The sequence below is a fragment of the Mytilus californianus genome, unplaced genomic scaffold, assembly GCF_021869535.1.
Source record: "Mytilus californianus isolate M0D057914Y unplaced genomic scaffold, xbMytCali1.0.p SCAF_4, whole genome shotgun sequence".
Lineage (NCBI taxonomy): Eukaryota > Metazoa > Mollusca > Bivalvia > Mytilida > Mytilidae > Mytilus > Mytilus californianus.
In genome coordinates, this window is record NW_026262690.1 from 110,238,022 (window position 1) to 110,265,398 (window position 27,377).

Genomic DNA, 27,377 nt, shown 5'->3' on the forward strand with positions numbered 1-27,377 from the left:
TCAAGTATGACATTTATTGCACTTCTTTCGTTAATCTCATGTACAACATGTAGTTTTCAACCAAATACAAATACGAATACAAAATTTAAATATATATATTATTTCTTATATCCCACATCTTAATTCATTGAGATATATTTGAGAAATCTACAAAACTTTACGTTTTCTGGAATCTAAAAAGCAAAAAAAAAGATTCCTTTGAATCGAGAATTCAATCATGATAAAGTAACTATATTTACAGTGTTCAAACAAAGTCTACATTACTATAATATGACCAACCTTTGCATTAATAATATTACCATATTATATTAATATATCCTTGATATTTTTGCAATAGTCGTTTTAATTTCAGTAAGTTTTTATCGTATGTTAAATGGACAGCAAACTAACCACATGTACAGGCTTTTCATCGTTTTACACAATTCAATAATAATTCTATGCAATATCTAAGTAATTTCTTCAAAAATAAGATTTGTACAAAACACATGCCTGTATTGTTAACAATGTCACTCGCAAATTTATATAAACTGAGTATACTTTCAGTTTTGAATATTTGTCAATTTAAAAGTCCATGCCCATTGACATGGTAACTTATTCCAACATATATTTGGTATTGTTATATTCAGTCCTTGTGCACCAGCACTTGTAGTCCATTGGAATTTCTCTGGATATCCAAGCATAGTAACTATGGTATTTGTAGAAGTAATAGGTGCCCCAAGTGTTAAGGTATTATTTTGTGGCCATGACAACACTACAGCATAAACAAATTTCTCATCAGTTTTCTTCATTGTGTACCTGTTTAAATCAAATAGAAATAGTTGGTTTGACGTCGGACCATGAAAAAATACAACGCACTTTTGCATTAGATTTTAATGTTTGGTTCTTGTCCATTTAAATTTCTTTCCATCATTTTCTTCAATTTCTAAATATGTTTTGAATTACAAATTTAAAAATAGCAAGAGCTTGACAATACATATAAGAAATTGTATAAAATATATTAATACGCAAAAAGGTTATAAGTTCAGACTTATTTCATTGATGAAAAACGAGACAGAATATATCAAGGGGACATCAATACATGTAACCGTTAACACGAAACGGAAGAGTAACACGAACACAACCAAATGATCCCAAATCACAGGGAAGGATCTAAGGTGCTGTGGTACGGTCAGTTGTCCAACGATTGACACCGTACACATTTAGTGATGAGTTGCATTCAGTGATATCATAATCGAGGAAAAGAGGTTGTATCTATGACAATTGGAACATATCCGTGGTAAGTTGTGACAGTTATCCGGCCAACTATATATAGTTTGATGTCATCAGTAAAAGATATAATATGATAAACGAAATCAGGCATCTCAGCTAATTCATTTTCAAAAAAAAATTTTTTTATCCGAGTTGTTTTCTACAATTTATGATTTATTCCTTCTTAAAATAAGATATATGTATCTACAGTGGCGATTTATTTTTTGAGACACTGTTGGAGCGTCATGAACAACAAAATATTTATCCATTTTTAAACGTGTTACAAGTATAAATCCCAACAGAGGCGAAATGATTTTGTAAGTCCTCATGAAATTTTTGAATATGATAATCTAAATTACATATTTTTGGAACTATAAGTAATTAATATTAATTTACGGAGTTAATTCATATGTAAACTCGACTTTTCACTCACAAACTCATTGAATATAAAAATAAGGAGATGTGGTACAATGTATGATTGCCAATGAGACAACTTTCCACCAAAGTTCAAATGAAGTGGATGTAAGCAATTATAGGCAACCGTACGGCCTTCAACAATGAGAAAAACCAATACCGTATGGTCGGCTATAAAAGGCCCCGGATTATATTCAGTTTGCAAAATAACCAATAAACTCAAAATAACCTTATGACTATAATAATTAACTGGCCACTTTTAGGAGTATACTTGTAAAATTACATTTTAAAAAAATGCGTTTGTAGATATAGTTAAAAATGCAGTCGAAGTTACATGATTTGAACATTGGTTAACTTCTGTCGCCTTAATTTATATAAATCCTACCAGACATATCGAGTAGTTGTATCCTTTTGATGGCTCCATGGCACAGTACTGTATATCCCTTCGCCATTACAACCAAGCCATTGACCAAGCTGTCGAAGTCTCTCTTCGAATATGGGTGTTATTTTACCTTCCTTTGTAGGACCAACATCTAATATCATATTTCCACCACAACTTTCAATACAAATTAACCATAATTAAGAATGGTTATCAATAAGATTCAAAAATACTGAATGCAATACATAACTGTAGTTAATAGAAAATAGGAAATATAGTATTAAAAGGATGTGAACTTTATAAATATGTGTACGGGGGGGGGGGGGGGGGTATTTCAGTTATTATGTTCCCTTCAAATATTTTTTTATAGTTCTGACGTCACAAATATGACATTGGTTTGCACGGTAAGAACAAATGTAATTTGAAGTTCCGTATAATAAAACCAGAATCCAGAATTAAATGACCAACAGGCTCCTAAATGCCTAAATTGAGTAACCTGCTAAACATATGCCGTTTGATATTTATTTTAACCTTTACTGGAAACCTATAAGGCAGTTCATTTTTGCTGTTGACAGTTTCTACTGATCTATTATAGTTTTGAAAATAATTGGCAAAAATACAAAAATAAGTTTAAAAACGTGATTTAAGGGCTGGAATTCCTTGAACTCCTTAAGGAGTCATTCAATTATTTCGGTCATATTGGCATTTTTGTAGATCTTGAATTGCTTATCATTTATACTCTTTACAGGTTCTGCCAATATATAAAAATAAGTCAAAAAGTCATCAGTTATAAGCAATACATCCGATATGTTATTTATCATCCAATGGTTTCGGTCATTTGGAATTTTTGTAGATCTTATATCGCTCATCATTTTTGCTATTTACATTTTCGAACTATCAATCATAGTTTTTCGATTGAATGAATGATTGATCGGTGTGTAACTCTTTGGTGCAGGAAGCCGGAGAACACAGAATTAGCCACAGATCTTCGGCAGGAAACTGGCAATCCTAGTCAATTAAGATGGAGTCGAACGCACCTCCCGCGGGCGTGATTCGAACTCAAAACCTCGGTGCTAACAGGCTAGTGATATTGTAGAAGAACCACTTAGACCACTCGGCTCCTTATAGTTTTCGAGATATTAGACAACAACAAAAAAATTAGTCAGAAATCGTCATTTAATTGCAATTACTCCTGGAAGAAGTCGTCTGCCAGTTTTGTTGAAAATAAGAAGAATTGAGCATTTTGCCGTTTCAGATTTTTTCATTATATTAAGGTTTGCAGGATACAAGGCAGTACATGCATTTTACCTTTATGCTCTATTTTTTTACCTTGGTCGTTATATGTTTTGACTGTCCGGAAATAAATTACATTGAACATCACGAATTTGGTTAAACAGTACGACGCGTCTGTGTCTCAACTGATAAGAGACATATTTTCTCGGTCTAAGATCTTTAGACACAAGAATTTTTGTCAGATGTTCAATTTATCGATTGTGCCCCTTTACCTATCGGGACATTTTTTACAGTCTGCATTCGCCTAGTATTGATGCATATAGAAAAAGAGACGAAAATTGGGTAGCAGCACCCGGTGTCGTTATGTTTGGAGTTCAAACGATTTCCTGAGACCTTTTCTGTCAGAGAACTCAACAGTGTTATGAAAATTAAATTGTAGGTGAGATAGTATATATAGTACCAGTTTGATATAAATCCATATTTTACGTACGTGTTTATACTAACATAAAAACATATAGAAAACTACTGTCGGCTTTTATTTACAATTAAAAAAAAACAAAATGTACACATACCTTACTATGGAAACGAGGTTTGAAATAATGTCATGAGGACTGAGAAAATTACTTAGTTGCACATTACGTCGGTAGGCCCATGCATCTCGGTCTATTGTCAAACCGCCTTCAAATTTATGCTTTTGTAGAACACCTGTTAAAAACAACAAAATGCTGAAAGACAAAACAAAACGGAACGACGGAAATTCGGAAGATACAAGAAAAATGAGAAAAAAATGTTATGAAATTCAGTGAACCTTTAGGAATCGAATTGTGTTATAATAGAAATTACTTTCATTAAAAAATGACGCAAATATTTTATACCCTTTTTGAACAGAACACTACTCTATTTTTAAGTCAAATGCACCAGTCTTTAACCTTTGTCATTTTTATATATACTGTTCAGGAAATTTAAAGCATTCATTGCAATGTAATATAAAGTTGCAGGTAAAATAATTGACATATCTACATACCAGGATTAAATTTATCTGCACAAGTAAAGTAGCCACCATGTTTACAAAAACATGTTTCACACCATCTGTCATTCGTAATAACTGTATCCTTCACTGGACTACAAAAGAAATGAAGAAGTCACAAATGAAAATTATATTCCTGAAACCTCTGCTTGGGGAATGTTAGTCTCCGAGGGTATCACCAGCCAAGTTACCAGTACTTCAGATCTGTCTGGAAAATACGGATATTGTGTTATAAAAGTTTGTCGTTACAAAATTTTTGAAATTATCTTAAATTAAGTAGATATAGGAAGATGTGGTATGAGTGCCAATGAGACAACTCTCCATCCAAGTAACAATTTATAAAAGTAAACCATTATAGGTCAAGGTACGGCCTTCAACACGGAGCATTGGCTCACACCGAACAGCAAGCTATAAAGGGCCCCAAAAATTACTAGTGTAAACCCATTCAAACGGGAAAACCAACGGTCTAATCTATATAAAAACGAGAAACACGTATGAACTACATAAACAGACGACAACTACTGTATAAGGATATATATATCTCCATCATGTAAAAAAGCTCTGATTCCTTGCCCGGCTTCGGTTATACTTATTGTCCTGGTTGGTTTACCAGCTCTTCATAAGGTATAATTTTTTAAATATCTTGGCCTCCAGCGTCACTGAAGAGACGTTGTTAGTCGAAATGCGCATCTGGTGCAGTAATACTGGTACTGTTAATGTTAAATATTATCCATTTTTCATCTATCAAAGTTGCTTCAATCTTACAGTTCTAATGATATTATATAAAAAACCGAATACGATGATGTATAAACGATTATTAGTTTCGAATGTGTCCTCCACTGCAGGGAATATATATTTTCTGGTAAGTTTCTAGCGCCAGGATAACATTAAACGTTTACAGACCAACAGTGATTGTTTCGCGAACCTCGTTAGGGACAAAAAATTGAAGTTAGTCGTAGTTAAGTCCTGTAACTCGAAATTGGTCTGTAAAATGTAAGAAACTTCATAACTTGCCTGTGACCTTGAAAATCGGGTGGGATTATCTAAATCTTGACCTCTATATTATGAAATGTGGTAGAATTGCTAATAAGACAACTATCCACCAGAGACGTGGATGTAAGCAACTATAAAGGACACCATACGGCCCTCAAAAATGGTATGTAAAGCATTTAATATCATACATGATCATATAGTAAGCTGTAAATGTCAAAATGTAAAACAATATCCAGCGATCTGATCTACAGTAAAATAATAAATAAATAACAGATATGACAGACAGCAACTAACGACAACCACTAAGTTGGCGTTTCCACTTTTTTATTTATTAGGGGGGATGTTTGTTTGCTTTGAGGTTTTTGATACAAAATGGGTACCCCAAAAATATAGCAATGACAGAGTCCAAGCTTTGGTACGTGCGTAAACTACAAAAATAATTCGGGCAAAAAAATAACAAAAAGAAGGTACGTAATTGCATTATATGTTAGAGATTCTGAGTAAGTTTTATTTAATTATGATTTGGGGTTTAGGTAGAAAGTGGATACACATTTGTACTATAGTGTGTAGATACGACGAAGTCTATGTCATCCAAAAGTAAACCCAAAAATCAATCAGATGAAGAAATAAACAATGAGGTGCAAAAGTACACTATGTAAGGAAAATTCTGTTGAGCGGTTCTGGAGCAGTTTCCGACACAAAAGTTGGATGTAACGGACTCCCCATTCACTATACACCGCCTGTTTTAGAATGCAGGGGGTATAATAATGTTATCTTAAAGCCACGTGGTTTAACTCATGAAGATGTCAGGTGCATATGCCTTTTCCCTAACACCTGCCTCGGTTGCCTCAATGATAATAACTTTTACCAATGTAAGTGGCATCTCCCTTAGCCCTGTAACCAGCCATTGTTGCCTCAGTAATATTTAGTGATGTAGGTTCTTAAGTTGTTTGTTAATTACTAAAGTTAAATTCAACAATGATGTTACCTTTCATTATAAAGCCAAGCTAAGAATTCCTGAGATTTGTAATACTCCGCCGGACCTTTCAGTTCACACATATCAGACCATAAAACTTCGGGTTTGTAGTTATTTATCAATTCATACAGTGCCGGTTGAACTTTAAACTATAAAAAAAAATCTCAGATAGATAAGAAACTTTATACTGGCTTGTTTTCAATTGTAAATGTCGTGATATGATATTTGTTGGAACATCAATTGCATGGAAGCTGTATGGAAACAAGCTTTTAATAGAACTATTTTTAAAACCGAGTATCCCCTCCGTGGGAATCAGATCCATATTTTTGTTACTCACCGTTTGTATTTTTCGTGTAAATGGTCCTCCGGATTCGGATCCATCTGCGGATTTCTGACCGGGAAATCCGGTGTGATTTTGCAATCTAACATATACTAGTCAACAAAAGAAACGATAAAAGGCAATGTATTTTCCATATATAATAAAATTGGATACTGTACCAAGGTCAACAATTGCCCAATTGGTCTAATATTTACAGAATGTTATTTTCTTATCTAAATCATGGATTTAAGGCAAATACGCGAATTTTTTTTTTTTTTTTTTTTGCAATTTTTGTTATTTCAAAAATCGTATTTTCACCCAAAAATTAAAAAATCGATATTAGAACTTAAAAATTTTAAACTTAAATATGGTCTGCTTAAAATTTTGAATGCCTTTGCAGATAATTGAATACTTAATTCTCATCTGCGAAATTCAGTGCCGACTTTTGTCGTCAATTTCCGCAAAAAATAAATTTGACCCCTGTGTTCAATAACACGATATTTTCTCACTTTCCAATTTGGTCAGATTCTTTTAATCATATGCATTTGCTTTGCAAATGAATGTTTTTCATTGGACAATTTTCCCTATTTATTATATTTTATGATAAATTGAAGTTCAAACCTGTGTATCGTTACTTTTGTTGACTAGTATATGAATTTCATCAGTCCTAACTCATAAAATGTAAGGGTTAGTGCCATTACTTAACACTAAACACTTAATTAACGATAGCAGTTCAAAAATATCTTATGAGAATATTCTAGACAGCAAGCCAGGGCATCGTTTCTCAAACAATTTTTATAGTTAAATAGGAATAAATTAATATAAAATTTGTATAGCTTGGCATATTGTCATTGTCTATTTTTGAAGACCGTATGTTGACCCTTAAATGTCTTTGGTCGGTTTTTTTGTTGTTGGGTTACTGTCTCATTACCAAACATTTCTTCTTATTCGTGTTGATTTTTACGATAGCAAAGTTAAACCGAATCTAAACATAAGTATGAAATTCTGATTTAAGACAGATTTGTAATTCATCATTGTATAAAAGACATCTTAAGTATTTGAAAATGTCAGTTCTAAAGTTTTATGTAAATACTAATGATCACTAATGTCGCTTAGAGCCAGAAGTATTAATGTCTATTCTTATGTTACTTTTGCTTTTCTATGTATTACATACATAAGTTTACAGTTTTACGTATAAGTCTTTGTAGGAGTAAACCTTATGACTTTAAATAACTTTGAAATTAGAATCATTTTTTACTTTTCTTTCAATTTGTTATCTTCTGTTATTCGTCTAGATACCGAAGTCAATGGTTTAGCTAAAATTCTATTAGCAACTTCATGAATAAAATCAGAAAAACTGTCGCGTGATTCTATGAAAATTTAAACTGACCTTCACATATTCCTGTCCTGTATAGTTACTTTCTTTATCCTTCAAATAGAGTGGATTAAACCATTCCTGTAGGCAATGATATAGTCCTACTTTAAGACTGGATTTCTTACGCAAGGCTGCGGAAAATTCACCTGAAAAAATGGATATACATTTAAATTCTTGGTATACGTAAAGCCGGATCAAATTTCCATTTAAATTAGTTTCAATGACGTCTGTTGTCATGAAATAGAAGTTCCTTCATAATATAAGTTGCAAATGGAAGAAATCTTCTGTAATATTACAGAACAAATGATATAGAATAATGGTTCCCATAAACATTGACACTGTGTCGTTTGTTCAAGTTAACCCCATCATTGCACCTAGTTGTTTGTTGTTTTTTTGTTTTTTTTTTTCTTTCGTATTTGTAAGTTTCAAATATTGCCTTCTTTTCCCGTTCTGGTTCTACTTCAATCAAAATATTCATTGCTTTCCTTAATATTTTTTCCAATATTTCAATATATCGAATTGTCTTTGTCGTGCATGAAACAGGACAAAATGCTGAAGTGAAAAAGGAATTTTAGTTATTTCATTTAAGACCATCTTTATATATTTTCATTTTAGCCCTCGAATACAGACACACAGTCAAATCACGTTATATTATATTTTCAAATTTTATGACAGTTTGTTTCAATATAAATACAAACCATAATTTAAAGTTTCATCTGTAATTAATGAATTAAAACTGAAACAACGGTTGGTGTTTATAACTGACAAACATATCTCCATAACTATCTATGTTTTCCTTTTAATTACAAGATTGATTGCTTGATCGGTTGATTGATTGACGGCTATTCAACGTTCAGCTGCAATTATTACATGCATATTAAGGATGACATGTTACAATAGATACCATATTAATATAGCCTGATTTGTACCTGAGTCTGATTTTTGACATATCGATGATGTGGTTAACAAGAATGAATGAAGTCCTTAGTCCGGTAGAGTTAGGTCCGATGTGGTTAACAAGAAAGAATGAAGTCCTTACCTACAATATCTCTCTTAGGTCCGGTCGAGATAGGTCCTATGTGGTTAACAAGAAAGAATGAAGTCCTTACCTACAATATCTCTCTTAGGTCCGGTAGAGTTAGCTCCGATGTGGTTAACAAGAAAGAATGAAGTCCTTACCTACAATATCTCTCTTAGGTCCGGTAGAGTTAGGTCCGATGTGGTTAACAAGAAAGAATGAAGTCCTTACCTACAATATCTCTCTTAGGTCCGGTAGAGTTAGGTCCGATGTGGTTAACAAGAAAGAATGAAATCCTTACCTACAATATCTCTCTTAGGTCCGGTCGAGATAGGTCCTATGTGGTTAACAAGAAAGAATGAAGTCCTTACCTACACTATCTCTCTTAGGTCCGGTAGAGTTAGGTCCGATGTGGTTAACAAGAAAGAATGAAGTCCTTACCTACAATATCTCTCTTAGGTCCGGTAGAGTTAGGTCCTATGTGGTTAACAAGAAAGAATGAAGTCCTTACCTACAATATCTCTCTTAGGTCCGGTAGAGTCAGGTCCGATGTGGTTAACAAGAAAGAATGAAGTCCTTACCTACAATATCTCTCTTACGTCCGGTAGAGTTAGGTCCGACGTGGTTAACAAGAGAGAATGAAGTCCTTAACTATAATATCTCTCTTAGGTCCGGTAGAGTTTGGTCCGACGTGGTTAACAAGAAAGAATGAAGTCCTTACCTAAAATATCTCTCTTATGTCCGGTAGAGTTAGGTCCGATGTGGTTAACAAGAAAGAATGAAGTCCTTACCTACAATATCTCTCTTAGGTCCGGTAGAGTTAGGTCCTTACCTACAATATCTCTCTTAGGTCCTACAGAGTTAGAGTTCCAGTTGAAGCTTGTTTTTGACGGCCATAGTGTAAACCCATCGCAGTGTTTAGTAGTAAGTACAGCATACCTTAAATACATATAAAGCCAAATCAGTTTATTTTTTATGAGCTTAACATTTTTATGCCCCTCCTAGAGGCATTAAGGTGGGGCATTATGTTTTTCGGTCTGTGCGTCCGTTCGTCCGTTCGTCCGTCCGTCCGTCCGTCTGTCCCGCTTCAGGTTAAAGTTTTTGGTCAAGGTAGTTTTGGATGAAGTTGAAGTCCAATCAACTTGAAACTTAGTACACATGTTCCCTATGATGTAATCTTTCTAATTTGAATGCCAAATTAGAGTTTTGACCCCAATTTCACGGTCCACTGAACATAGAAAATGATAGTGCGAGTGGGGCATCCGTGTACTATGGACACATTCTTGTTTAAATTAGTAAATAAACATCGAACCGTTTTGATTACAAAACGTGCACATGCGTATCTCTATTTCCCCTTGTCTACACTGCATTTGTGTAAAAAAAATATCAGATCTGCACAAAAATTAAAATGTTAAACTGAAAATGTAACAAAGCAATTCTGTGAAGCCCTGGCCGCTCTATTGAGTTGGATAATCAACGTCAGAAATTGCAAAGTCAACGAGAATAATCATCTACATATGGTAAGATGCAATCTTTCAATTTCTTGCCTACAGTCCAATGGAAAATATTTCATGCATGTTCAGAACGAATTAACATGAATAAATACAATAGGTAATCCCTGTAATAAAAGCCGTCCGGGAGGAAGATCGGGGAATGTTGGACTGCAACTGGAAAATGAGGGTATATTGGATAGGGAGTAAACTTTTGCCTTGTAACAGGCCACCTACGGATTCCTCAAAGAATTGTTGCAAATGGTTCATAACGTGTAAGAGCATGGAACTTTCTTTACACGAGGCATCGGATTTAATGTCCCAATTCCTTTCATTATTAATAAAATTTAAGTAGCAGTAGTAGACTAGTAGTACGCACAATACTCACTGGACAATTTGCAAAAAAAAACATATAAATACAGACAATCTAAAAGACTAAATGACCGATGGTACAATTTAGTTCAAATTAACAAACAATTGAGCCCGAAAGCGTATTTCAAGCGGGCCCCTTTTAGGATTTTTAACAACATACATCTGTAATAAATATTTGATAAGTTATCTTTATATGCTAAAGATATATCGATTTAACCAGTTATCTGTATAGATATCTCATTATTTAAGGATTCATGTATACATGGTAAATTTTATAACAATGCTTAGGCATTATTAATTTCCAACAAGGATAATTAATCTTACTTTGCACCAGAAGCGTTGAATATTTCCGCCCATTCCTCTGCATTGAAGAATTCTGCAGTAAATTCAGCTGCGAAATCTTGGTACGTAAATCTAGGCGGATAATTTTTCTTCATGAATTCTACACTGTGCATGTCACTCTTATCATGCCAGTATTTCCAGAACCAGGACGGAACATGGTCAAAACTCGGTACAGAAAATACTCCAAAATGAATAAATATGCCGAGTTTTGCCTGATCGTACCACTGAGGAAGTGGACGAGTATCTAATGAGTCCCAGTTTGGTTCGTATTTTATACTGACCACTGTCTGGTGTACAATAAAAAGTACAATGTATTTTAACAATGTCATTATCTTATTCACTTCACCTGAAATAAATAATGATGATTAATTAATTATAATATCAATAATCAATAATAATACTAACTAGAGGCTTCAAGGGCCTCTCTGAATCGCTATACACTTTGGAATAATAAATCCATTTTTTTCTGTTTATAGTTTCATATATCTTTTTTTCAGTTTTCAATTTAAAAACCAAAAATGCGAAAGTGGATGAAAACTCCGGTGAAAAAAAAACAATTAATCATTTTGATTTTCTTTGACTTTGGTATATCTTGTGTTGCTGATCTTGTTTTCAGATTAAATTTGTATTTGTCAACTTTAAATTTGAAGATAACAGCTTAAATAGGGAAATTGACCAGAACAGTCTGTTTTTCTGCAGAATGTCGCTGGCTCGCTTCGAATTAGTCCGGCTTCCTCCACCAACAACAAAACTGGCCTCAATGATATAGCAAAGGGTGTTAAAAGTGGCGATTAACACCAAAAATTTAAGTTTCGAAGTTGACCGAGAAATTCAGCAAAACACTTTCTAATAACGTATGCAATAAGCCTTGAAAAAAGACAATATCAATGAATCTCGTGTATAACACCAGTGTTCTGAGTCGTGTCCTTACCTTTCGCTTAACAGGTACAAAAAATCTTCACTGCACGTGCCAACATGTAACTTCTGATTCAGTTTACTAATATGCTTCTAAGGTTGGTATAAACAAGTTATCTGTTTGTTATATATGATAACAGTGTAATAGATAAACAAAGAAAAATGAAATATGATCATGTGATATTTTCATAAGTCCTTCACATCGGTTACAACAACGAACACTTTTGATACCGAAAACAAGGAGAGACAGTCTAATTTCAAAAATACCCCCTGTTCTTATGTTCCCGTGTGGGCTATTTGCCGACGAAGTTATTCTCGAGAATTAACAAAAACAAGTAAAGCAGTGTCGATACTAAACGCGTACATGAGGCAATGCTTCAAACATTTACTCATCGGTACCTTGAAGCTTTAAAATGGCTTTGTATGTTGGGATGTATAAATACCCTGCCACGTCCGGTCTGCGTTTTTGTTAGATTTTTTTTCTGCTTTGTATCGATCTGATGAGTTAAGCCTTTTCAACTGATTTTTATAGTTTGTTCCTCATATTGTACTGTTACACCACTGTCCCAGGTTAGGGGGAGGGTTTGGCGCAGGCAAATACTTAGTCTAGTTAATCCCCGCCACATTCTGTATGTGTCGTCAATAACCTGGATTTCAGTGGTTGTCGTTTGTTGGTGTATATCATATTTATTTTTCGTTCATTGTTTTGTACACAAATCAGGCCGTTAGTTTTCTCGTTTGATTAGTCCGATTTCGGGGCCTTTTATAGCTGACTATGCGTTATGAGTTTTGCTCATTGTTGGAGGCAGTACGTTGACCAATAAATGTTTATGTCATTTGATATCTGGTGGAGAGTTGTCTCATTGGCAATCATACCACATCTTCTTATTTTCAAAACTAAATATCTATGATCATAGCGTGATCTTCAGACATTGGCGTAAACTCACGGGTCTTCATTAAAGTTAAATGTGAACAAATTGTCTTCCATTTGCTCCTTTTAAGCACTCATGGTGTTAATTGAAAACATGGTAAATAATGAAGCAGAAAATATAATTCTTGATTAAATTAGACAATTACAAAGATGAGCCAGAGCAACTTTTCTCTCATATATAATAAAGTGCGAGGAGGAGCTAGTTAAATGAGGACGAAAAGATTATCTACAGGTTATATATATCAAACAATGAGGTCAAAGATATTTAATGTTGAATGAGTAATTTTTTTAAAGATCATTTGTCTGTATCCTTAGTAACGTAAACCATATGCATGTGCAATACATTGTATAAATGGTATTGACTTTTACATGTTTATTTTATCATTGAAGTAATTATTTCCCTCAGTATTGGACCTGTTGGTAGTAATCTCATGTTGTCCCGTGTGTGTCTATTAATATACTATTACGTATTACTATTATACTAATGCACAACACAGTTGTCAATATCATACACAGGGAAGTAAATCAGAACTCAGTATTTTTATGTTTTATTTGTTTACTTTTACAGTTCAGTTCGCCTACTACTAAATTTAACAAAAATTATATAATTTCTAAATAAAACACTGTCACTCACAGACATTAAAAAGACCACTTATAGTAATTCTGGATATATTTTCATTGATTGTTTCATATTCATTAACAGTTTTAAATGGTCAACAAACAAAAGAACTTTTATTAATGGCGTATAACCCCATGAAGATTTAGAGTTCATCGTACTGGTTTGGAGCCTCCATTGAAGATCCTGTTGGACACCTTTAGATCGAGGTCTGTTTTTGTTAACGTATGTGTTGTTATGTTGATGTCTTCCACGTGATGTCTTCTTGACTGTTCTCGTGTGTTTGTTATCATCAATGTCTGCCAAAGTATATATGTACATCATATACGAGACGAGTACATAAATCGCTTTGTATGTCACACACTTAACAATTTTAAATCGATTGATTAGATCTATTGTAGAAATTAGAAAAAAAATAACGGAAACTTTACTGTATGTGAATTAGACTGAACTGCCATATATAGTATATATACATCTTACCTTAGTATGGCTTCATGTGAATACACACTTGAAATAATTCGATACTGCTTTCACAGGTGGATGATTTTGTAAAATAACATGAGTATTTAATTTATTCAGTCTGAACTACAGGAGAATAGGCGGTTCTGTAATAGTTATACACCGAGGGAAAGGCCGGAGGGGTTTCTTATCCAGACACGCCGTATCCCGAGGTGTATAACTAACTTACACCCCATTCTAAACCCTATATTTGTTAACATTGATTATTAAATGAAAAAAAAATCGATAGCATATTTATTGACAATATCAAACCATGATTTATAAAAATATTGTTTTTATTACATGAAACCCCACTAGTAACATTTCTTTGGTTATCTTCGTTCAAACTTTGACAAGTGAGTATATTTTACAAATGTCAAAGTTGATTTGCATATTCCCGTTAAATCCATGTGCTTATATGGATCAGCAGGTCAAGGTTGACTGTTTCGTGTATTCTTATTACAAACAAAAAATACATCATGCTCCTGTTATACAGTTGTCAATATGGACGGGTATAACACGGACGGCATTTTGTGGCAAGCGTTGGATTTGGTAGAAGAGACTAAAGATAAAGGCAATATTATAACCCAAAGTACTTACCTGTATCAGCTTGATAAAGGTAATCATAACTGTATTTTATATCTTACGATTTTATCAAAAACAAAGCCCCCCCCCCCCTCTTCTCGAGAATAAACCAACATTCATATTCGAACATACTAAGGGATAGTTGTGTCTGCATTAAAAACCCGACTACCAGACACGCTCAACATACAATATTTAATATAGAGGAACTCCCTTTTTAGGGGCAATCAGGGGCTGATCCCGGGGGTTCCCAACTCAAGAGAAAAAAGGGGGGTCCAACCATTTAAATGCATTGATTTTTTAAATAAAAGTCGGGTCCAACCCGCGGAACCCCAACCCCGGATCGGCCACTGGGTAACCGGGGGTGGGGGCTGGAGTTAGAATCCCCATTTTTTTTTAAAGATCAATGCTTTAGAATAGAGACATATGACTGGGATAAAAAAAAATTACCTTCAAGCAAAAGAGTATTTAAAGGATTATTTTTGTATTCCATACTATAGATATTTATTGGAATTTCCTAAAATATGTTTTTTTAATATCATGAAACAATTTGTAGTGAACACTATTAGTAATTTCTTATGTTCATGCTATTTAATCAATTTCTATTGTTACGAATAACAATGGATTGTGTTTGTGGGAGGTCAAAATCCATTGTTATTCGTAACAATAGATCTATTCAATTTACACTTGTTTCAGAAATAGAAACTATGAAGTATAACAATAGGACTGGGGTGTAAATACATTTATGGTGCATGTGAATAGAAAAATTAAATGATTGCATGGTGCCATGGTAGGTGCCATCGCACATATTCAGTCACCAGAGACCATTTCACCTCGAAATACTGAAATAAGGGGTATAACAGATGAATTGTTCATTGATATATACATTTTAAACATTGTATACATGTAATTTAAAAAAAAATCAATGTGTCTTTAAATTATCAGTAAAATAAAAAGTCTATGTTTTAAAACCAAACCTCCAAATTATTAAAGTTATTATACAATTCATCTGTTTTAACGCGATGTTTTGGAAAGTTATACTAGTAACGCATGAATATATGCATAGCCTTTAAGGATCATTTGACGTATAGTTGATAATTATATCCTCCAAAAAGGGGACAGGAGAAATACATCAGAAAAGGTCGAGGGTCTAAATTAATCAAATATACAAGGCTTCTAGCTTAGTATGCTAGATTCGTGCTTCCTTTACAGCCACCAATTAATGGCGAGCGAATCATTTAAACAGTTGGTTGATGATTGGTTGATATTTAAAGTCCAGTAGCTAATCTAACATGCATATCAGGACCAGAACATTTTAAATTGAAATGAATATGAGCCCTTCTTAATTTGTACTAGACCGACACGCTGAGCCAGAGTTTTTAAGAGCTAGTTCAGAAGGTAAGAGAAAGACATGTCATGTTTCCTTCCTTATTCTGACCCACAGCCAATTAGTATAAGCTTTATTCCTAAATGCCGCATGGTAGGCGGAGAAGCAGCATATGCCAATTTTCCAGTCTTTGGTTTGACCCAGCAGGAGATCGACTCTACGATCTCCCGCACTCGAGGCGATCATGCTACCACAAGAACGAGAAGGCGGTTAAAAAATGTTGGAGCAGTAAAGCAATTACGAAGCCGTTTGAGAGCATTCATAACCAAAATTTCTAGAAAGTTGTGGCGATGCTCTATTTAAGCCTATGTAGGTAGAAAAACTACTTGGCTGGTAATACCCTCAGTGACGAAACGTCTACCAGCAAATAATATTTTTGTGTGTGTTACCGGTATCTTGTGTCTGAAACCAATGTGGGTCACTTTACTTCAGGTTTTCACATATTTCATGCATAATAGCATTAGACACCGAACATTCATATTGTGTGTTTGTGTGTGTGTGATTTAGGGGAGGGTGCTTGTATTTTGAGCTTGCGTTTTTTTTTTCTGGACAAGCAATTGTTTTCATCTTAATATAAAAACAAACTTTATACTCTGTTTTCAATCAAATACAGGATTAAGAAAAAAAAATCTGAAACTCGATGTTGAATTTATTATTTTTTTTCCTATTTTTCTAACAATTCTGAAACAAGTTTAAATAATGAATCAAATATTTTAAAAAATATATATATACCCTCTCCCCTGCTTAAAGGCCGTATGGTGACCTGTAGTTGATTACAACGCTGTCCTTTGTACATACATATTGTAAACCTGATTAAAGGCCGTACTGTGACCTGTATTTGTTTACATCGTTGTCCTTAGGTACTTTGTGCATAGTTAAAATTGAGAATGGAAATGGGGAATGTGTCAAAGAGACAACAACCCGATTATATTGTCTCCTTTGCAATAGTATGACAGTATGTGACAAATAATTAAATCTTAAGTTATAAAAGTGAAACCAAATAAAAAAGAAAACTTTTAAGTTCACAATACCACACTTTTACGGAAGCCTGGGGTGCAATGCAAAAATAAAATTACAACTTTTGGGCACGAGTTACAAACTTGACTCGAACAGCAATGCATACCATTGGCTAAGTAACCTTTAGATCTAATGTATTGGTGATTTGAAAAATATCTAATTTTACTCTATGAGTGACACGAAGCCTCACATGCCAAAGGCCGTCAATATAGTGGCTACTTATTTGTGACTTGAGTTTTGTTTAGTTTGTAACAAATCTATTTTTATAGAAAAAAAAAACACCGTGCAAGCGGAAATTAGAACGAAAAATAACGATCGTTTCATGTTAGTGCCTTTAGTTTTCTCATTTGAATTAATAACTGCTATCTTGTTTTTTTTTATATATATTTTACAATACGGTATGGGTTTTGTTCGTCGTAGAACGCCATACGGTGACATGTGTTGTCCACATCCTTTTCCTTTGGGGTTTGGGCCAAATCTCTTATTGGTATTTATACCTTCATTATGTATATATACTACCTGCTGATGATATACATAATACTTCTTGTTTGTATAATTTATCACAGGACCGAAATCTCATATGAAAGTTCACATAGATATGATAATCTAATCAGGAATTAATTATTGACGAGAATTCATTTTAATACATCATATCACTGGTTGAGTGAAGATGTTAATAAAATGTATACTTCTGCTGTGTGTATTTCAGATAACTTTTGGACGATATGAACCAAATTGGGAATCCATTGATTCTCGACCTCTGCCAGCATGGTTCGATGAATCCAAGGTTGGGATTTTGATCCACTGGGGCGTATTCTCTGTACCATCAATACTGTCGGAATGGTTTTGGTATCAGTGGGAGACTCGCACACCACTCTTGGTTGATTTTATGAAGAATAATTACAGACCTGACTGGACCTATCCGGATTTCGCTCCTCAATTGACAGCAGAATTTTTTAATGCTGAAGAATGGGCTAGTTTACTTAATATATCGGGAGCTAAGTAAGTGTAAATTCAGTATTATCGATAACGTAAAACTTATGACCTATTAATACAGATGGTATGTTTTGATAGTTAAATTATATGCGAGAAGGTTTAATTATAGACTATCGTACTTTTTTGAGAATTAACATATCTTATTTTTCAGATGGTAGACGGACATCAAAATGATAAACATGAATATTTAAAGATCAATCCATAAGTTAAAATCTTAAGTTCAACTTTGAACCATGTCAGGAGCCTGTAATGTACGGGTTATCGTTTGTTGTTGAATATCCCTTTTTTTTAGTTTGTTGTTTTGTACATAAATCAGGCAGTTGGTTTTCTGGTTTGAATTATTTTTACACTTTGTCGTGTCGAGGCTTCATATGCAGTGATTAATTTGCTCATTGTTGATGTATGGTGATCTATATTTTCTAATATCTACGTAATTTGGTCTCTGGTAGATATTTGTCTCATTGGCATGCATTCATACCACATCTCCTCATTTTATTTTGAATACACCTTTTCTGTCAACGATGTGGACGATTTTCCACGAGGGTATTGACTCGAAATACAATTTTTATTTTCGAAGTTTACACGATATTGTCAACATCGCGATGTCGACGATGTGAATGATTTAAACACAATGGTGTAGACTTGGTGAACAATAGAAACACGATGTTGACACGATATTTTCAACATTACAATGTCGTCGATGTAAACGATGTAAACACGAGGTTAGAGACTTGGTATACAATATAAGATTGATGTTTATCTGATATTGTAAACACTGCGATAACGATTATGTAAACAATGTTAACACAAGGTTGTATACTAGTATACAATAGAAGCATGAAGCTGACACGATTTTGTCAACATCGCCGATGTCGACGATGTGAACGATGTAAACACAAGGAAATAGAATTAGTTTACAATATAATCACGATGTGGACACGATATCGTCAACATTGGGACGGATTTAAGCATTTTTCCTAACATGGAACTCGATGTAGAATCGATTGTACACGAATAAGTCGACAATAAGATGATAGAAATATCGTTAAAACATCTTCCATTGAAGGTATGTCAAAAGAACAATACACTGTGGGCTTTACTTGTAGGTATGTTTTCATGGTTGGTTAGCATCATGTTCTTACAGTGAATGTTTTTATTTTTTTGGTATAATTTCAAGGTTGGTAAGCATCATGTTACTACACTGTGGGTTTAATTGTTGGTGTGTTTTCATGGTTGATAATCATCATGTTCCTTCGATGTGGGTTTAATTGTTGGTGTGTTTTCATGGTTGATAATCATCATGTTCCTTCGATGTGGGTTTAATTGTTGGTGAGTTTTCATGGTTGATAATCATCATGTTCCTTCGATGTGGGTTTAATTGTTGGTGTGTTTTCATGGTTGATAATCATCATGTTCCTTCGATGTGGGTTTAATTGTTGGTGAGTTTTCATGGTTGATAATCATCATGTTCCTTCGATGTGGGTTTAATTGTTGGCTTGTTTTCATGGTTGGTAAACATCATGTTCCTACATTGTGGGTTTAATTGTTGGTATGTTTTCAAGGTTGGTAAGCATCATGTTCCTACACTGTGGGTTTAATTGTTGGTATGTTTTCAAGGTTGGTAAGCAGTATGTTCCTACACTGTGGGTTTAATTGTTGGTATGTTTTCGTGGTTGGTAAGCATTATGTTCCTACACTGTGGGTTTAATTGTTGGTATGTTTTCGTGGTTGGTAAGCAGTATGTTCCTACACTGTGGGTTTAATTGTTGGTATGTTTTCGTGGTTGGTAAGCATTATGTTCCTACACTGTGGGTTTAATTGTTGGTATGTTTTCGTGGTTGGTAAGCATTATGGTCCTACGCTGTGGGTTTTATTTGTAGGTATACTGTCGGGGTTGTTAAACATCGTGTTTTTAATTGAAAATAAGCTGTCATGGTTGGTAAGCAAAATGTTCTTACACTGGAAATTTTCTTTGTAGATATGTTGTCATGGTTGGAAAACATCATGAAGGCTTTACGATGTGGCCGTCTAATTATTCCTGGAACTGGAATGCAATGGATGTAGGCCCAAAGAGAGACTTAATAGGTAATTATGGTACTGTTATAGTTGAGTTACAGGGATACAAGATAATGCTTCTCTTTATACTAGGAGATAAATTAATGATAATTGTTCAATCCGGCATATGTTTAGATATTTTCTGTTAATGTCTTTGTAGCAGTTATAAAATTTAACAAATAAAAGAGAAAACAAATAAAAATCTTTGAGCTTCACCAAAAATCTGGTAAAAAGTAATATATGATTTAATTTTTTTATGCGCCGCCGCAGCGGACTTGTGCGTCCGTACGTCCGTCCGTACGTCCCAAATACATATGCGTTTATTTAAAAAAAAATACCATGTTGATATAGCTATAAATGTTAAACTAATATAAATAAAGATAAAAAGGTAAACAGATAGAGAACACGCATTTACACTGTACACATCGGTCTGACAAGAAATTAAAAAAAACCTATATTATTTTAAAATGGATAAAACTCATTGATAAGACGTTAGACTATCTGCGGTTTAAAAAATTTCCACTTATTATAATAAAAGTCTTCATAGTTTCTCATTGTCTGGACCAATGGCATCATATGTGTCCCATGGACACATTCTTCATTTATTTACTTTTACAATAATTTTTATCATTAATTAAACTAATTTTCATCTATATCTAACTCAAAAAGGAGCACGTTCAATGTATAGTTTAGATTTACAGATCATTGTAAATTGTTTAGACGATGATTCCATCTACAGGGTTAATTATTTACTAGCAATTAGATCGGATAGAAATAACTAAGCCCTAATAAATACTATATATAAAAGGATCGATGAAGAATACGCCAATGAGACAACAACCAAACAAACAAAAAATTCGAAAGACAACCCAGATGTTATTATTAGACAAGTGTCTAGACAATATTTTAACTTTCAAGTCAAGTCCCCAGTCTAGACAAGTCAATTCACCAGGCTAGACAAGATATAAATGTACTTCATAGTCTGCCAATGATCTGCTATCAACACCAATTTCTTTAAAGGTTTAAACAAAACTCAAAGGAATGATTTAAACTAACCACTGACGATGGTTCGGACATGAGAACGACCCTTGAAACATATACATTAAATTGGCAGCGTACATGTGTTCTTCTGTAAACTTTTTTTATAAACAATGCTATAATATTCGTCCTTTAGGAACAAATATTCTATACCCTTTATTCCATCAGGAACTAATAATGTAATATGTGTTCCAGTGGAAATATATTCCAGAATATATCTTCCATTTGAAACTAACATAATAAAGGAACTTCTGTAACATGACTAAATAACAGTGTACATAAAGACTAAAATAGAACTTTTTTTCAGGTGAAGTCGGAGCAGCTATCAGAGCGAAGACTAAACTTCATTTCGGGATTTATCATTCATTATTTGAATGGTTTAATCCTTTATTTGAACGTGACAGATCTAATGCGTTTAAGACACAGGATTTCATAGCAGTATGTTATTTGATTGAACTTAATTATATAAAAATAAGGAGATGTGGTATGATTGCCAATGAGACAACTATCCACGAAAGTTCAAATAAAGTGGATGTTTAATTACATTAATTGCTGCTTTGTGTACATTTAAAAAAGTAAGAAAAAATCGTTCTTTTTCATACTTTAGTCTTTTATCAGAAACCATGTGATAAATTTGACTTTTATCTGAGGTTATCAGCGTTATATAATAAGTATGGATTTATCTTGACTTATTTAATTAATTTGAACTAAATATAATTATTATCTTGTGTGAATGAAGGATAAATAGTGTCTTAAGTAAATAAAACAGATAAATATACATTGTGTGTGCTATAACAAATTTTTATCCAAGTATGATGACTACAAAATAGCTAATCAATTCCACGACAGATAGAGTACACAACATCGTGCGATAAAAACATCGTACAATAATATACAAAGTACAAAACATCGTTCAATCGTGCATAATCTGAGAAACTGACAATCTTTACAATAAAACGAGTTTACTTATGTCATTTAGAAATGTCGTCCTGGAAATATGCATGAACTATTTCTAACTGGGCATCCAATTACTATAATGATCGATTGATCAATTAATAACTGGACAATGTTTATATGAAAATCATTAAATCTGTACCGCTAAAAATCGTTTAATTCATGCAAAACGACAATGTCCTTTATTAGCTGAACTTTGAATTGTAGGCAAAGACAATGCCAGAATTGTATGAGCTAGTCAATAAATACAAACCAGACATTGTGTGGTCAGATGGCTCACATGCTGCTGATGACTGGTACTGGAATTCTACTACCTTCCTGTCATGGTTATATAACGACAGGTAAGCATTATGGGAAGAGTTTACTGAAATGACACAACATTCCTGGCGATGGTTATATCACGATAGGTAAGAGTTTACTGAAATGCAACTACATTCCCGGCATGGCTATATAACGACAGGTAATCATTCTGGGAAGGGTTTACTGAATTGACACTACATTCCTGACGATGGTTATATAACGATAGGTAAGAGTTTACTGAAATGACACTACATTCCTGGCGATGGTTATATAACGATAGGTAAGAGTTTACTGAATTGCTACTACATTCCTGGCATGGTTATATAACGACACGTAATCATTCTGGGAAGGGTTTACTGAAATGACACTACATTCCTGGCGATGGTTATATAACGACAGGTAATCATTCTGGGAAGGGTTTACTGAAATGCCACTACATTCCTGTTATGGTTATATAACGACAGGTAAGCAGTATGGGAAGGGTTTACTGAAATGCCACTACATTCCTGCCATGGTTATATAACAACAGGTAAGCATTATGGGAAGGGTTTACTGAAATGCCACTACATTCCTGTCATGGTTATATAACGACAGTTAACGTCACGGTACCCAAATTGCAACGAGTACCCAAATTGCACCTATTTAGCAAAAAAAGGCAGAGAAAATCTTACAAGTTTTCCTAGAGACTAAACAATTTGTATTTTATGATTTGACTCTATGCACGTCTTTCAACATAGGTAAATATATTTAAATATACACAAAAAGTTCACAGTATATATAAACAGATGAAGTGTTCACTGGAAAAAGTAAAATGTACGGAAACGTCGCCATGCGACGTCCACAAAAAGTCATCTTTTAAAAATTAGCAAATAAAATATGTTACAAGCATTCATTTCCTAAAAAATGAATAGTAAGCATGGACTGATGTCAAATTGTTCTATATATGTAAAGAAATAAAACAAAATATCTGTTATTCGACTTTTAAGGATGTGAATTTAAGCATGGATGCAATGTGGGTACTCCTCATTACAGAATCATTGATCGTTTGGAGGTATGTTCAAACCCATTTTTCTATGATTCAATATGGATTCAAAATTAAATTGGTGGAACCATATAGTAAATAATGATACATCTACAAAATAAACACAGAATGGAAACTTTTGTCTAGATCATAAATAAACGTAGGTGAAAAAACTTACAAAAGTGGTGCAATTTGGGTACCCTCAAGTTAAGGATTATGGGAAGGGTTTACTAAAATGCCACTTCATTCCTGTCATGGTTATATAACGCTAGATAAGAATCATGGGAAGGGTTTACTGAAATGCCACTACATTCCTGTCATGGTTATATAACGACAGGTAAGTATTCTGGCGAGGGTCAACTCAAATGCTAATACCTTGTACTTATATAATGACTGATTGATAACTGCATAACGTCCAGCGTCACATATTACATGTATACATTTTGGACGATAAAGTTGATAGCTTCGAGTCAAACAATCTTTGTTCCTTCTCAATGTCCTATGCTTGGCGGGAAAGCATTAAATACCAATTTTAATTATTTGGTTTGATTCAGTCGGGGGCCATATTCAGGACCTTCAGCACTCAAGACGAACACGCTAACAAAGCTGTTAAATTCTACTTTTGCTAATATGCTTTGTTACTGGGTATATAAACGAGAGATAGATCAAATTTAACCAATACTGCTATAATGCAACCAACATCCAGATGGTGTTGTTATAGAATGACAGGTGAATAATGGAATTCCAAAATTCTTCGATCTTAATTGGCTTTTATTTTAGCCAAGTAAAATGCAAAATTAAGGTGAATGACAAAACATTTTTTTTTTTATTCCTTAGTCCAGTAAAAGATACAGTCGTTGTGAATGACAGATGGGGGATTAACGTCAACTGTATACATGGTGGTTTCTTAAACTGTGGCGACAGATTCAATCCAAGTTTGTATTTCTAATATATTGTTATGGCAGCTTTGTTTTGTTAAATTATTGGTATATGTGCGAGGACAGCTGACACATAACTAAAAAAAAGTGAACACCTGTTTTTAGTGTTTACAAATATTCAAAATGAGTGATTTTATATTCATGCGAAACAATTCACAGCTATATTTACCAGTGTTTGAAGCCCAATACAAATCATAAATTGGCACAAATTGTTTATACTAGAATTAGAAATGTCAGTCTGTCATGACATTACAGTAAAAATACAAACATACATGTATACAAAAAATAAATAATATACAAATTTCGCAAACGTATTAGACACAAAAATTAAAATGGTTTAGGAACTCTTTCCCTCAGTTCGTATCAATGGCGCAAGTCCCGATTTGATTAGGGAAGGGTACATTTCTTGGTAACTGACATATAAAAAATTAGACACAAAGTCAATAGTATCAGTCAACGCAGTGATAAGCCAATGTAATATGAAATATCTGCCATAGTTTTGTAGAGGTTTTATGTATGTTTGTAGAGGTTTTACATATGTTTGTAGAGGTTTTACGTATGTTTGTAGAGGTTTTACATATGTGTGTAGAGGTTTTACATAAAATCTATGTTTGTAGAGGTTCTATATAAAATCTATGTTCGTAGAGGTTTTACATGAAATCTTTATTTGTATAGGTTTTACATATGTTAGTAGAAGTTTCACATATGTTTTGTAGAGGTTTTAAAGAAGAGGAAATGGGAGAACGTAATGACACTTGACAAGTATTCTGCTGGCTACAGACGTAATGCTAAACTCACTGATTATTTCACTATGTTAGAATTGTTAACAGAAGTAGCTCAAACTGTCAGGTATATCTTACTTAAACTATGTATCTAACTGTTAACACTATAACCTTAAACTGTTAGTTATATCATACCTACAAAAATGTAATTAACTGTTAACAGTTTTAGCTCAAACTGTTAGTTATATCATACCTACAAAAATGTAATTAACTGTTAACACTATAAGCTCAAACTGGCAGGCATATCATACGTTTAAAATGTTATTAAACATAAAAGAGGCACCTCAAACTGTCAGTTTTATGATACGCTTAAAATATTATAAAATAGTTAACAAAAGTAGCTCAAACAGTCGGGTATATCATACGTTAAAAATTATATTGAACTTTTAGCACATGCTACCCTGCTGTCAAGTATGTCATTCAACTAAGTTTTTATTAAATTGATAACAGTATTCCATCTCACTGTCATGTATATCACACATCAAAATGTTATCAACTTTTTAACTGAAGTAGCTCATTCTGTCAGGCATATCACCAAATAATATAATACATTTGAAGTGTCTTATAATAATAGCGACCTACAAGTAAGTCGATGGCCGTATATGTATTTGTGATTTCAACATATTATTTTTTGTCATTCAGTTATATGTTTCAGGGTTGTTTTTATATGAATAATCATATATCTAAGTACGTCAATCAGACATCAACTGTCTTACAATAAACTATAAAAAGACACTGGTGGCATTTGGATCAGTGTTTGTAATTTAGAATGTCGACATACTTTGAAAAGTTCTACTAAACTGACACTTATTTATCACTTGAAATACTATCCGTGTTGAAAACCCCTTAGTTTGTTGGTATAACATATCTGTGTTGAAATATTCTATAAAGCCCCAAGTTGGTTGGAAACACATATCTGTAATGAATGATCCTATAGGTCCCTATAATTGGTTGGTGGAACATATTAGTAATTGATTGTAATTTTATAAAGGCCCCCCTTAGTTGGTTAGGGAACATATCTATGATGAATATTTATATAGAAGGTCCTCCTAGTTGGTTGGAGGAACATACAAAAAATACGGTTTCACAGGTATCAATTACAGACATATTGATGACTATAACCTTGTAATTGCAGCTAGGCTTTAAAAATCAAAATATCTTGAGAACTGCTTCTCTAGGGAGTATTGTCAGATTTTTATTGAATTAAGTTACTTAATAGTAAATACTTTACAGGTGACAAGTGAGGAGCTATAGTTTCGAGCTATGATAAACAAAATGTCCGTTTTCTTTTTTCAGTTGTGGAGGAAACATTTTGATTAATATTGGTATAACCAAGGAAGGTACTGTAGTACCTATTTATCAAGATATCTTAACTAAACTTGGAAAATGGTTAACAGTTAACGGAGAGGGTATTTACAGTTCGAAGCCCTGGACCACTCAGAATGATACTATTTCTAATTATGTATGGTAAGATGAACATAGTTTAATTTGTATAGAACGTATGACCCAATGCATACAAATTGTTATGCTAAAATACAAACATATACATGTTTTAACTAACTTTTTATTTATCTATTTTTTTGGCAGATTGTCAATTCTTTAAATACCATGCATTTGCGTTTAAAAAAAATGTTAGGTGAAACTTTTAACAGAAGTCGAGATTAAAACATGATTTAGATTTGTTGCTATGCTATGTGTTCAATAAATTTCTACTGTAGATGTGCTCAAACCAACCATTTCAACTACTTACATTTTTCAAAGCTTTTCTTTAACACATTCTTATCCATTTCACTTTTTATGTATAACAGGTACACATCTAAAGTTATCAATAACGAACCATTTGTCTATGCCATAATGTTAGCATGGCCACAGAACAATACATTGGTGTTGGGCGCTCCTAAAACTTCATCTACAACAGTTGTGTCAATGCTGGGATATACAGGCGGTAATTTCTCCTGGAAACCAAATCCAGCTGGAGGCATCCAGATCATGCTACCATCTATGAATGTTAATGAGATACCATGTAATGATGCTTGGGTTATCAAGATACAAGGAGTTCAGTAAATGCAATAACAAAGACATATCCATACATAATACTCTGTTTTATGTTCCTAATAATGTATAAATTGCTATGAAATATAAATAAATTCTTTTAATAGTT

The 27,377-nt window shown here is 33.5% G+C and overlaps 2 protein-coding genes and 1 long non-coding RNA gene across 8 annotated transcripts; 2 read left to right on the forward strand and 1 right to left on the reverse strand.

Annotated features, from left to right (window-relative positions):
* Positions 1 to 14,275, reverse strand: LOC127739115 (alpha-L-fucosidase-like). Of its 2 annotated transcripts, XM_052250700.1 has the most exons (10): positions 14,129 to 14,275; positions 12,118 to 12,218; positions 11,169 to 11,532; positions 9,815 to 9,921; positions 7,980 to 8,110; positions 6,283 to 6,419; positions 4,299 to 4,396; positions 3,847 to 3,979; positions 2,048 to 2,218; positions 1 to 795 (listed from the first exon to the last, which is right to left on the reverse strand). In XM_052250700.1, exons 3-10 carry the CDS (start codon positions 11,513 to 11,515, stop codon positions 540 to 542), a joined length of 1,380 nt encoding a protein of 459 aa, XP_052106660.1. In that variant the 5' UTR covers positions 11,516 to 11,532; positions 12,118 to 12,218; positions 14,129 to 14,275; the 3' UTR covers positions 1 to 539. The 2 variants fall into 2 exon arrangements, with proteins under 2 accessions (XP_052106660.1, XP_052106661.1); XM_052250701.1 differs by lacking the exon at positions 12,118 to 12,218 and having other exon boundaries at positions 14,129 to 14,271.
* Positions 8,952 to 9,840, forward strand: LOC127739118 (uncharacterized). 5 transcript variants are annotated; one of them, XR_008000297.1, is made up of 4 exons: positions 8,956 to 9,036; positions 9,177 to 9,231; positions 9,372 to 9,456; positions 9,737 to 9,840. It is a non-coding gene; the product is annotated as an uncharacterized LOC127739118 (long non-coding RNA). The 5 variants fall into 5 exon arrangements; XR_008000299.1 differs by lacking the exon at positions 9,737 to 9,840 and adding an exon at positions 9,527 to 9,573; XR_008000295.1 differs by lacking the exon at positions 9,177 to 9,231 and having other exon boundaries at positions 8,952 to 9,021.
* On the forward strand, positions 13,718 to 27,377 carry LOC127739116 (alpha-L-fucosidase-like). Its single transcript, XM_052250702.1, has 9 exons — positions 13,718 to 13,857; positions 17,842 to 18,134; positions 20,107 to 20,213; positions 21,529 to 21,659; positions 22,383 to 22,516; positions 24,334 to 24,431; positions 25,151 to 25,283; positions 26,513 to 26,683; positions 27,025 to 27,377. Exons 2-9 carry the CDS (start codon positions 18,022 to 18,024, stop codon positions 27,278 to 27,280), a joined length of 1,143 nt encoding a protein of 380 aa, XP_052106662.1. The 5' UTR covers positions 13,718 to 13,857; positions 17,842 to 18,021; the 3' UTR covers positions 27,281 to 27,377.